This window comes from Sinocyclocheilus anshuiensis, unplaced genomic scaffold, assembly GCF_001515605.1.
Source record: "Sinocyclocheilus anshuiensis isolate Anshui unplaced genomic scaffold, SAMN03320099.WGS_v1.1 scaffold936, whole genome shotgun sequence".
In the NCBI taxonomy this organism is placed as follows: domain Eukaryota; kingdom Metazoa; phylum Chordata; class Actinopteri; order Cypriniformes; family Cyprinidae; genus Sinocyclocheilus; species Sinocyclocheilus anshuiensis.
This window is the reverse complement of record NW_015552621.1, coordinates 880,347-893,095: the sequence shown is the minus strand read 5'-3', so window position 1 is coordinate 893,095 and position 12,749 is coordinate 880,347. Positions and strand designations below refer to the sequence as shown.

The window sequence follows — 12,749 nt, the reverse complement described above, 5'->3', positions numbered from 1 at the left end:
GAAGTTAAACTGGAATCATTAAATCGGAACAGTTGTGTGCTTGCAAAGAAAAAAGTATACAGATGAAATGGCTTCATGCGTCAGTTTTAAGAAGGGCATAGTTATGATTCACTGATCAATACTACAAATCCCAATAACACTGATGACTCACCTCTTTCAGTATACGTTCATTAAAAAACTGCTGCAGCTTTTCGTTACAATAGTTGATGCAGAACTGCTCGAAGCTGTTGTGCTCAAAATACTCTGAACAGGAATATAAAAAAAGCATTCTGTGATTCATGCACTAGGTATATCTCTAAAAGCATTTAACAGTTACACTATTTCAGAGACACCGTTAGTGAGAGCTAACTATCATTAATCCTACTGCATATTCTCAACCTTATTTCTGCATAAGACAAGCTAATAGCTAATGAATCACTTCGTCTGTTATATTCAATGACTCATATCCCATACCAAGTTTATTTTAAAGTTTAGCATTAATGGAATATTCCAGGTTAGATACAAGTTAACCTCTATTAACAGACAGAATCTGCTGCTGTCAGTTACAAAGGTACATAATTTCAGTTCGTAAAAACCAAAAAAAATAACAATTTTTACAGTTAGGCACTTGTAATGGAAATATGCTTACTCCATAGACATCTACTGTATTGCATGGACATGGATTACCTCATGGACTTTAATCACAAGTGTATTTTTATTTTTTAGCTCTTTTTAATATATTATTATTATATTTAGAAATTGTAAGTGCATTTCTGTCTTTTTTTATCTTGATTTTCAATCATTTTTGACAAATAATTTTGACATCTTAAATAATATTTTTTTCAATAACTTCACGCAAGTCAAAATAGCTCCGTATCTACATAAATTTTTAAAAATATGTAATTAAGACGAATAATCATTAAATCATTAAATAAGGTTGTCTCATATCTCATATGCATCTAGTTGATATGTTTGAACATTAAAGAACCACTGAAATCAGTGTTAAGGCAATGTGACCCGTCCACTGCAGATATCACACAGCCTTACCAAAGCCAGCGATGTCCAGCACGCCGATGAAGTTGGAGGACGTATCAAAGGGGAAGCACTGGTTGACCCGTTTGACCACATGATCAAAGAGCCGGCTGTAAACGGCTTTGGCGAGGGCATCGCGGGCATTGTTGGCCTGTTCCACCTTCAGCGGCACCCTGGAGAGGAGCAAAGTGGGACAGGAGGAGTCAAAATCTGGGCCAGGGCTTTTGCTAATGCCACCTCATCAATACATGTCCATTCTGTTTTACTTCGTCCAACTTTGCACTCTTAAGACAGTTGCTGTTTTACCACTCCAAGCAAAATGTGTAAATAAAACACTTTAGGGGAAAGCAGAACGCCAACGAGAAATAATTTGGAGTCAAAATATAATTTATTTTCCTCTCAATTCCATTATGATTGCAAATGCTCAAGGCTGCTGAAAAAAAATCTTCTCTAACTTTATTTGACCTGACAATAGAGGTTTCTACAGTTAGACAGAAGACAAACGAATATAATTAAAGCTGCTACAGACTAAAATTTTAACATTAGTGAAATTGTTTGGCAATGATGTACAAGAGATCTTTTTTTTGGGGGGGGGGGGGCTTGTATTTATGGGGACGAAGGTAAATTGGGACAATTTTCTGCTCTGCAGAGTGCTGAAAGAAAGTTCTTGTTTTTTTTTTCTTCCAAAACTGACAGTTACATGAGTCCCCCAAAGACCACTATTCCTAAAACTATGCAAGAAAATATGTTTATGGCATGCAAATAACTGGGTCTAAACGGCCTAGACTACTTTTAACACAAAAACATCCTTCATGACAACATCTTCCTTTTCTGCTTTGTTGTTCATCAAGTGTATAAAAAAACAACTTAATGGTTCTCCTGCAGATTAATTGCATAATTCAACTGAAAACAGTACAGGGAAGAGGTTCAATTCGTACTTATTTTGCAGTGGTAACTTTGATAAATGTATACACATAGAACAAACAGCACTTGAAATCCCGGTGAAGCTTAAAGGGCTTGAAATGGAGCAGCACAGCGATATTACATGAAAACACAATAAATCTCTATAACACACGCCTGTTAAAGCAAAGCAGCTCATAATCACAAGACACAATGGCTCCCCACTATCCTCAGGAGGCATACGGAGACCAGTGAACTGAAACTCCAGAACTGGATGATAAAACCTTCTTCGCTGTGGGAATACCTGCTGTGTGACTCTTATTGCCTGCACAGTTAATAAAAGCTGGACCTGGCTCACAATAATCTCTACGATCTTTAGTCTGCGAAATTGCTTTTCATTAACTCGCTTTTATGCTATTAGTGTATTCCCTCCATAGCATGCGTGTCGAGAGGCTGCTGCGCTCTTCCTTCTCAATGTCACCTGCTTTGTTGCGTTTAACTGATATTTAAAAATCACAATACACCTCTGAAATGAAGCTCTGTCAGGCACAAGCTGCTGCCCTCTCCGGTGTTTAGCAGTGTGAATTGCAAGGGTCAGTGTAGCCTTGTTTGAATACAGTCTCCATAATTTTCCATAAAACACATACTGCATATGTACGTGGTTGTGCATCTGTTCGCAGTCAAATGAGGAGGGCAGTGAAACCTCTTGCGACTTTGATTCTCATCATACCTAAAAGACCCCAGGCCACTCCCTCAGACAAACATCCATTATTCATGCAGTGCAAACACTCCCAGTCTAGCATCTGTGCTTGGTTAAATATTAATCCACCGAGCGCTGGCCTATCATTCAGACAGCACCGAATATAAAACCCCACCTGGGCGACGAAGAACGGAGCATTACGATTCGATCGAGGCAATCGAGTTTTTCCCATTTCTCTACCGACAACAGGCTTGTGCAGTAATTGGACTGTGGGTTTTGCATGGAGAAAGCTGAGAAGACCTGGGCTTTTGTTTCACAAAATTGCAAACCTGAGACTTATCTTTAAAAAGTAGTGGAGCGTTGTGGAAAAAGCTGCTTGGTACCTCAGCCTATTCGTGAAAGGCCTTCTCTGTTACGTAATCAATAAAAAGAAATACGTCCGTTTAAATGCAGAAGTCTTTGGATGGCAACTAGACTATTACGGACTCTCAGCCAATTTAGTCTATGCCACATTTGATTATACTGACCATATCTCTAATGGAAAAGCTATGAATAGCTATTTTCAGCTCTCCTCTTATCTGTGAGGGCGTGACCGGAGAATTCATTTAACAGTTATGTGAATGCGAATGGGGTGAAATGATGAAATGTAATACTAGAAGACGTTTTGCATCGCGGGGAAGATTGAGATGTGAGGAGAGTGTGGAAAATACCAAGCAGGGATCTGTGGTGACTTTTTGGTCATCTTTTGATCCTCATTTGGACAAAACAAATCAGGCTGCCGGAGGGTCAGTGGCTGAGCAGATGTTAAGGTAAACGTGTGGGGTCACTCACTTGATGACTGTGCCTTTGGCGCCCCCTGCAGTGGTCAGCATGACCCTGGTGGTGAGGCTGACTCTCAGGTCGTCCTGGTCCAGGCCCAGGAGTTCGGCACAGTATTCAAGAGTCTGACTGGTCTGGTTCTTCAAAATGCAGCCACCTGAGACCAGATGAAAATTTTTAATGCTCATCTTTAAACTGTGGCTCATCACGTTTCTTATGCTGCGTCTAGACAGCAGAGCTTTATAAACGTTTCAATGTACATTTAGAATTTAGAAATTAGTATTTTGAAAAAAGTTTGTGTGTGTGTGTGTGTATATATAAACCCTCTATGACGTTGATTTTTTTTTATTTATATGGTCTCAATAATATGGATTTCAGGTTTTAAAAATATTTATAATATTTAATATAAAACTTTCACGGTTTTCCCCCCCTAAATAAAATATTATTCTTCTACACATAATAAAAGATTATGCCAAACTACTTAAAAAGATTTCCTTTACAGGAATTTCATTATTTTAATGAGGCTTTTTTCTTCATATCAGTACAGTTGTATCACTATCATTTTTTTCATTTTCATTCAAAATCAAAAATAATTTTAATTCATATATTAAAAACATGTTCCTAATAGATTAAAATAGATACAAAAAAAAGAAAAAGTTGTGCCTTTGACTCATCAGTGTTGTCTAAGAGCTATAAGTGTGTAAACAAATCTATAAAAGCACACTCCTGCTCTCTTCTATCATATCTCAGCCCTTTTCAAAAACATGTGCTCATACACAATAGTCTTCAGGTCTCCTGTAAGACCTCTATAACATCAGGTTCCGTCTTTTACAGCTAAAAAGTATCTCATTGTGAGCAGAGAAATGGAGCAGGCCAGAGCGTTAAAAGGTGTTGTACCTTCATCAGAAGAGGAAAACAAATCCTGGATGCATGTCTGGCAACATTAGAAAGAGCCCTGTTATCCCCACAGCAGCTCTCTAATGAGGTCTTTTGAGTTGGAGGAGGGATGGGTGTGGTGTGTGTGTATGAGTGTGAGTGTGAGGGAGTTTAATGAAGAGAACATGAGCATGAGCTCGGAAAATAATAAAATAACACTTCAGACATCAGTGAAAATTTCTTCCCTGACTGAACGCAGATGGTGCAAATTCTGTATAAAAGCAAAATTGGTCATATTTTGAAGTCTCTTAACCTGATAGAAACCAAATACTTCTAAACCAAGCATGACATGACAAAGCAACAAGCAATAAACCCCATCTCTTTTTTGTCCTAACCAGCATAATTGCAAACGACACAAGACATTTTATCAGCTGTTTGGTTTCTAGTTCTGCTTTATTGCAATAGATATAGAGTGAGATCTCACTGGTTGCATATGAAGCATCAAATATGTGCTGATTGGAAATTTTGTCACTTAATGCAGGATACAAAATTACTTTATGCTTGAAACTTGTCACATCATGCTGGGTTAGGACATTAAATCTATTTTTCTACAGATGCTATATGAATGGCTACCAGAGGTGCTTCCTGTCTCCTCAAAGTCGATATTGCCGAGATGAAGGACACCAGACACCACTCTGAAGAGATTGAGCTTCTCTGTGTCATCCAGGCCGATTTTCTTCATGGCCACCACCATCCTGTTGAAGTCTCCCAGGTCATCCAGCAGAGGGTCCTTCAGGGCACCCACCTTCCCGTGCTAGAGACACAACGGACCATCAAGACACACGGTACCAGAATCAACACTATCCATACGTCACACACACTGCAAGTGCCTGAGAAGGAAATGCAGTGGCACAGCAGCTGTAATCAGAGATCAGAAAGGGCTGTATACAGATCTAGATCTCTGATTGAAGGAAGGAGGAAAAGAAAAGAAAAGAAAACAAACCACACCTGAGGGTCAGTGTGCCAGCACTTCCTTTTTGACTCTCTCTTACAGTCGTATTCAAAAAATATATATAATTCTGTCATCAATTAATCCCACTTTGTCCAAAACTTGAATGATTTTCTGTTTGAGGAAAGCTTTATGCTGCTGTTGCATTGAAAAGAGCAACATAAACATTCTTCATAATATCTCTTTTTGTGTTTGAAGGATACAAGAGTGAGTAAATGATGACAGAATTTTTGTTTATTTTTGGGCAAACTATGCCTTTACGTCACTGATGTACTGATAATCTGCAGTCGGATGACAAAGCAGATCACACCACTCTGACCACAATAGAGCTTAAACGCTGTTTAATACCCATAACTACAAGCACCCCTTACAAAAATACTTTTTTCACACAGAAAGCCTCATGCATATTAGCTTGCAGACCCATGCACATACTAATAACTAATTTCATGCACAGAAACCCAGAAAGTTGAAGAACGTAAAGCATGAAAAGCGTTTAGAAAGGCCAACTGGTAAAACATCACCTTATGATCCTGAATTTTAAAAAGATCAGAGAAGGCAAAGACACATAATATTCAGTTAGAAAACTACTAAAATAAACAAAATGGCTAGAAAAGTAGTGCTCTGTTTCAAAGCATACATAGGTAGGATTTCAATGACAAAACCTTAAAATAACCTAAAACATAAAAAAAAAGTAAGATTACACTGTATTTCTTAAGTTGTTTGTGATTACTTTAATAAATTTCTACTTTTTTCTGTAAATAAGAAAATGAGCAGCTTTGTCATTATGGAATACAGTAGATAAGAAAAATATCTTGGGGGCCTTTGAATATAGTCTTTGAGAAGGGGAGGTTTGAAATCAAAAGGGTTGAGAAACACTGGGCACTTTAAAAACATAGTATTGGCCAAATTCTAAGGCAGCCTTGCATATATATTTTGTTCAGTTGGCAATCCCAGAATGCACTGAGTTCAATTCAAGATGGCTAATTGGAACAAAATCATAAATACACTGAAATCTTTTTCAATTCTCAATAGTATCTCTAAAAAAATTTACAGTAACACTTTCTATGAAGCCCGTATTTATAATAAATTATAAGGGTATTCTTAAGGCTGCTGAGAAGAGACCCCCCCCACATGATTGTAAAGCGCTTTGGGTGTACAAAAATACACAATAAAGTGCTATATAAATGCATCATTCATTCATTCATTCATTCAATGAATAATGCATTATAAAAAATAAAAAAACGTATCATCTCATAAATAATCATAACAACAGTATTAATGTATTATAATACTTACTTATTTGTGGTTATAGCTTTTAAGAGTATGATGATTTATAACACACAATGAACAAGTTGCATCCAGTTAAGTTACAATGAATTATATTCCCCATAGTTATAATGTATTATAAGTCTCATAACTTACCATTGCTTAAGATCTGCACAATAACTTAGTACATCTTTTTTTTTTTTTATTATTAGTGGTTTTTACTGTAAAATGATAAATACAAAGTCTTCATGAAAACATCCAAAAGGCTTTATAATGTGGTCTTATAATTTATAAGTGGTCTTTGTGTTAGTGGTCTTTGAGTTAGACCACTTATAAATAATAAGAAAAATAATATTTGTTTCTCAAACAGCCATAAAATCAGATATCAGATCAGATGAATGTGTTCACATTTGCATTGAACTAATTTTATTGTAATAATAATCAGTATGGTTATTTTGATGGTACCCTTTAGACAACTGTTGATAAGTAACTTTGCAAGTCAACTAGCAGTCATTGGAGTATTAGTAGTATGTCTGCTAAATATCTGCTAACACTTTATTTTGATGGTTCCCCAACAGACATTCAACTCTTTAAGTACGTCGACTTATTCTACCAACCATAACCTTAACCTAAGTCTATTAATGCTCTAAATGAGAGTTAGTTGGCATGTAGTTGCGAAGTTGCTTATAGTCAATAGACTAAGGGGACCATCAAAATAAAATGTAATGTAATATTAAAAAAAATCTACATTTGCTTTGAACTATTTTTATTGTAATATCAGTTTGATTATTTTGATGGTACCCTTTAGACATCTGTTGATAAGTAACTCTGCAGCCAACTACATGTCAACTAGCAGTCATTGGAGTATTAGTAGTATGTCTGCTAAATATCTGCTAACACTTTATTTTGATGGTTCCCCAACAGACATTCAACTGACTATTAGCAACTTTGCAAGTACGTCAACTTATTCTATCAACCCTAACCTTAACCTAAGTCTACTAATACTCTAATGAGAGTTAGTTGACATGGAGTTGCAAAGTTGCTTATAGTCAATAGACTAAGGGGACCATCAAAATAAAATGTAATCTAATAATAAAAAAAATCTGAAGGTATTACAACTGATCTTAAACTGCAGGTGCATCTCAATAAATTAGAATGTCGTGGAAAAGTTGTTGAATTACTGAAATAAATTAACTTTTCCACGACATTCTAATTTATTGAGATGCACCTGTAGCTAACAGCTAAATTAACATTAACCTCACAGGAAACCCTCAAAAACACTCAACCACTCCTAACCACTCACAATATGTAGTAAGATACTGTGCAGATCTTAAATAAACAATGTCACGATATGAGATAATCCATTATAAATGAAGTGGATTTAATATGGTATTAATTGTGTGTTATAAATAATCATACTCTTAAAAGTTATAAGCACAAATGCGCAAGTATTACAATGTATTATAATTGTTGTTATGATTATTCATGAGATGATACAACATATTATAAGTGTTTTTATAATGCATGTTGTATTCATTATAATGCCTTAGGAATACCCTTATAATGTATTATAAATATGGGTTTCATAGAAAGTGTTACCAAATTTACTAGGCTATTTTACACAATTTTTGTGTGTGCTTTGTATTTTAATGCTTATTGGAGTATGATGCTGTTAGCTTAGCAGCATGCTAATCTAACTCTAAGTCGGACGCCACACATTAAACCCCATTTTCGGGGACTAAACCCTCTATCAGATGCCAAAAGCAAAGAATAAATGGTGCTAAAATACACTCACGGTGTGCTGTAATACTACAGAAAAATCATGTACTAACCAAAATCTCAGATGGCCATACAGTGATTCATCTTTTATGAATCGTTAAAATATTGGTGGCTGGGACACCGTGACTTTTTAAAAGCTTAGCTTAAATTTGAATATAAATATACAGTTCTCATAAAAGGCTGTAGAGATAGTATTCTCCATTGAAAGAGTAGAGAATTGGACCCATGAATATTAAGTATTCATTATTTCACGACTTAGATTGGAATAAGATTTGAAACTGGATAGATTAAAAACTGTCAGTTAAGTCAATTTGAGTTCTGTTTGTATGGCGCAGACTTCCTGCCTTTGTAGAGAGTTCCAAGTCAGTCACTTATAAGGCTCCTTGGTTAGGATTCATTCCTAAAAGGCTGTTGCCTATATAAGCACTAGACTGCTCACTAGGTTTTGGACCAGAGCCTGAGCGAAGATAAATCTCAGTTGATTCAGAATTAAAAATGGATTGCATAAATATCCTAATACCAACCCAAACTCATTATGATATTCAAGTGTTCAAGGATGATTAAAAAAAATTGAGAAAATAACAACAAAAGTACCATCTGCGAATATGGGGTAAGAAACTAATCTCAGATCTTCATCTGAAAATGTAGTGAAACAGACGGTGTTGAGCTAGCAAATGAACTACTGCACCAACAGAAACAGCAGCTAATGAATATCTCACCACCTCCAGAGGGATTCAACACAACGATGATTTATAATAATGGCCCTTGATAACAATAACATCAATTGATGGGCTTGGTCTCCAGAGAGGGCTGTGTGCAAACACAACACAACAACGCTGGAATTTATTACACTTTACATAATTCATCAAAGACATGAACTAATTTTCGAGGGTAACTAATTCAATTTGAGGCAAAACAGTGATCCTGCAAATGCAGAGATTCTGGCTGCGGTCAAGGTCTGTTCATTCAGCATGTCCTCTAGTCTTAATTGTACTACACAAACAAAAAAAACGCAAGGATTTGATCATACATCAAAAACAATTCTGAAATCTTAACTACAGCTTAGCTTAGGGCTGTTTATTACGTCAAATTTGCCACAAATGTGTATCAGAATGCAGGAAGGAGGACACGGACTCATCAAGTTACTGACCCAGAGATTCCCAAACACAGATGATTCTACGTACCTCAGGACTTTTCCTGTTTTGCATGATCTGTTTATCTGAATCCTTGTTTGCAAAGTATCGGGTGCAGCCACGATTCAAATACTGAGTGAAACACAAACACACAGTGAGGGAAGTTAATATATCAGACCAAAACATACATTCCTAATCATTGTAAAGCAAATATGCCATCTAGTGGTACATCTCCATTTTCATGGTCTCACGTATTTAATGTTTACTGTATATAAGGCCTGGAAATCACATATTGGATTTTATTTGATGTGTTCAAATGACACTTCCTGCAGTTGTGTGCTTTGATACAGTCTGTTTGCTATGGTCACAGTTGTCAGATTGCTTTCATTGCACCAATTATAACACAAAGTCTCAAGGTTTCCTGTTGAACAGAGTGTCTAAGCTTGGTAAAATGCTTTCCAGATTCCTGACACACACAATACACAGGAAACTGACCCGGAAGTTGTCCGGAGAGTTGAGATGAAGCATGTTCCTGATGTCCTCGGATGCCCCTGCGCAAAGTCTGTAAAATATATGATAGTTTCGCTCTTCTGCACTCTGCATGCAAATCCGAGACTTCTCCAGCAGATAGTGCGAGACAAATCCGCCCACAACTGCATTCTGAAGACACAATGAACGCAATTAGTAACCAAGTCTTACAGTGATCACACTCTAGCCTTCAGAGTAAGAGAAAGTTTACCTTCTCATTAAAGTGAATTTCCACAAACTTTCCAAACCGGCTGCTGTTGTTGTTCCTGACAGTCTTTGCATTTCCAAAAGCTTCAAGCAAGGGGTTGGCTGCACGGAACAGACACATTATTTAAAAACAGATTTTGCATCATATGCAAAAAGCAGACATTACTGCACTAGACACAACCAGTTCAAAGTGTCTTTGGAGAACCTACCCTCAACAATCCTCTCATCTATATCTTGACATGTTCCATAAGATGTGGTTAAATACCTGAAATTAAGCAGATCACGACATGGTGAAAATGACAAAACTTGTTCAATAAAACACAAAACATATTTACTTACCAGTAACATTACTGAGCACTGCAACATGCTACCATTCAAACGTTTTGGGTCAGTGAGACTTTTCAATGCTTTTGAAAGAAGTCTCAACAAGGCTGCATTTCAGTGTCACATGATCCTTCAGAAATCATTCTAATATGCTGATTTGCTGCTCAAGAAACATTTCTTATTATTATCATTGTTAAAATAGTTGCGTGTAATAATTTATCTGAAACAGAAATCTTCTTTAACATTATAAACATCTTTATTGGTCACTTTTGACCGATTTAATGAACCCTTGCTGTATAAAAGTATTCATTTCTGACCCCAAAATTTGCATGGTAGTGTAACACTATTACATCACTGGAAAAAGTTTATTCAGGCTCCCTGAATAATCCTCATATCAAGTCACAAAAATGAAAACCACAATGGGTTTTCATGTTTTTGAACAGTTCCATAGGCACGCCATAATATTTTTTTATAATTATAATTTTTATTAAAAAATATATTTTTATGTCTAAAAAGAAATATTGTCCTAACTTCACCACTACTGCCAGGTATGGCAAAAACGTGGACCCTGTATGCATGTGAGAAATATTAATTGAAGTGTTTTCGTCATTCAATAAAAATACTAACAGTTATCATACCTGAGAACAAACTTAGTGTTTTCTGTTTTTCCAGCACCCGATTCACCGGACACAATGATGGACTGACTCATCTTCAGAACCCTCATGTCTCTGTAGGATTTATCCGCTGAGACAGAGACATACGTTTCTTAAAATCACTGTCAACACTGTAGCCATCTAAAAAAAGATTACTACAAAAGAAAGACTTAGAACTGAATCCTCAAGTGTCCTATTAGACAGACGTTCAAATGCCCACTCACCAATAGCATAGACATGAGGGGGAAGTGTCCCCAAAGAGCGTCCCTGATAGCTCTTAATGGTCTCTGGGGAGTAGAGTTTAGGGATGTCGAAATACGGGTTCACAGCAATCAGGATGTTAGCCACAGACGTCTGAAATAAAATACACACATGGTCAGAGAACATTTAAAATGTTCATTGTTATGCGTGTGATTTTGTATTTGCAGTCTTCCATATTTTGGACAAACAGATCAATGGCTGAAGTCCCAACAATTGTTGATGTTTTAACCAGTCATTCAAAGCATCATACTTTCAGGTTAGCTGCGCCGTGTGGAGCGTCACTACCTCACAGGACCTAATTAAGTGCATTGGGCAACTTGATAGCGTCTGAGCAGGATTAGCTGGGTCATCTGAGACGTGAATCATGCTAGCTGGGTCATCTCCTGACAGGCTCGGGCACTGTGCTGAAGAGCGTACACTGACAGTGGGACCGCCGTCTCTCAGGTGAGAGGCTAATAAGGGCTACTGGAGCACGACAATAACATGCCCATCAGCTCCGTACCTGCAAGCATGCCTGCCAATGAGATCTACGCCCTACACTGCCCTGAGGTGATTGTTAAGCAAAATATTTGAATATATCATGCTTTTTTTTTTAAGATTTAATGACCCAAATCTGTTAAAAATGTTAAGTGCAGTTTCATTAAAAGAGGCTTTAATTCATCAGATAATCAATTTGTTATACACATTTAGGTTATGGGTGTAATTTAAAATGCTTAGCTTAAAGGGGTCATATGATGCAATTTAAATTTTTCCTTTCTCTTGGGAGTAGGGATATGCCGGTATCAATTTTTCATGTTGCGATTAATTGCTAATGCTTTTATCACGGTATGCGGTATTATCGCGGTATTTACATTTAGGTTTTGTTTTTTTTTAAAGTGCCGTCATAATACAGTATAACAGGTTTAATAACTTTTTTCTTATAACAAAAATAACTGAACATTTAAATGCAATAAAGCAATACAGAAAAATGTATAAAGTTAAAAGTTTTACACAGATTAAAGTGCAAAAGAACTATAAAGACCAATAGGTATCACTTTACAATAAGACCTCATTAGTTAACCTTAGTTAATGCATTAACATTCACAATGAGCAATAGCTACATTTGCTACAGAAGTTATTAATCTTTGTTTAAAAAATACAAGTCTTAGTTCATGTTAGCTCATTAAATAACACCGTTGCAACTTTCGATTTTAACAACCTGTTATTAAACATTGGAATACCTAAGATTAATGAATGTTCAGAAGAATTTTTCATTGGCAGTTTATGTTAACTAATGAATTAAC

At 36.4% G+C, this 12,749-nt stretch overlaps 1 protein-coding gene across 1 annotated transcript in view; it reads right to left on the bottom strand.

Annotated features, from left to right (window-relative positions):
• LOC107666253 (unconventional myosin-VI-like) overlaps nt 1-12,749 on the bottom strand; it is a 65,930-nt gene that overhangs the window by 35,511 nt on the left and 17,670 nt on the right. Inside the window, exons 8-17 of the mRNA XM_016457473.1 lie at nt 11,430-11,559; nt 11,191-11,296; nt 10,438-10,493; nt 10,233-10,330; nt 9,989-10,153; nt 9,545-9,625; nt 4,940-5,120; nt 3,443-3,587; nt 1,027-1,184; nt 152-243 (exon numbers count right to left, since the gene is read on the bottom strand). Of these exons, the coding sequence (XP_016312959.1) occupies nt 152-243; nt 1,027-1,184; nt 3,443-3,587; nt 4,940-5,120; nt 9,545-9,625; nt 9,989-10,153; nt 10,233-10,330; nt 10,438-10,493; nt 11,191-11,296; nt 11,430-11,559 (1,212 nt within the window). The remainder of the gene's footprint in view (nt 1-151; nt 244-1,026; nt 1,185-3,442; nt 3,588-4,939; nt 5,121-9,544; nt 9,626-9,988; nt 10,154-10,232; nt 10,331-10,437; nt 10,494-11,190; nt 11,297-11,429; nt 11,560-12,749) is intronic.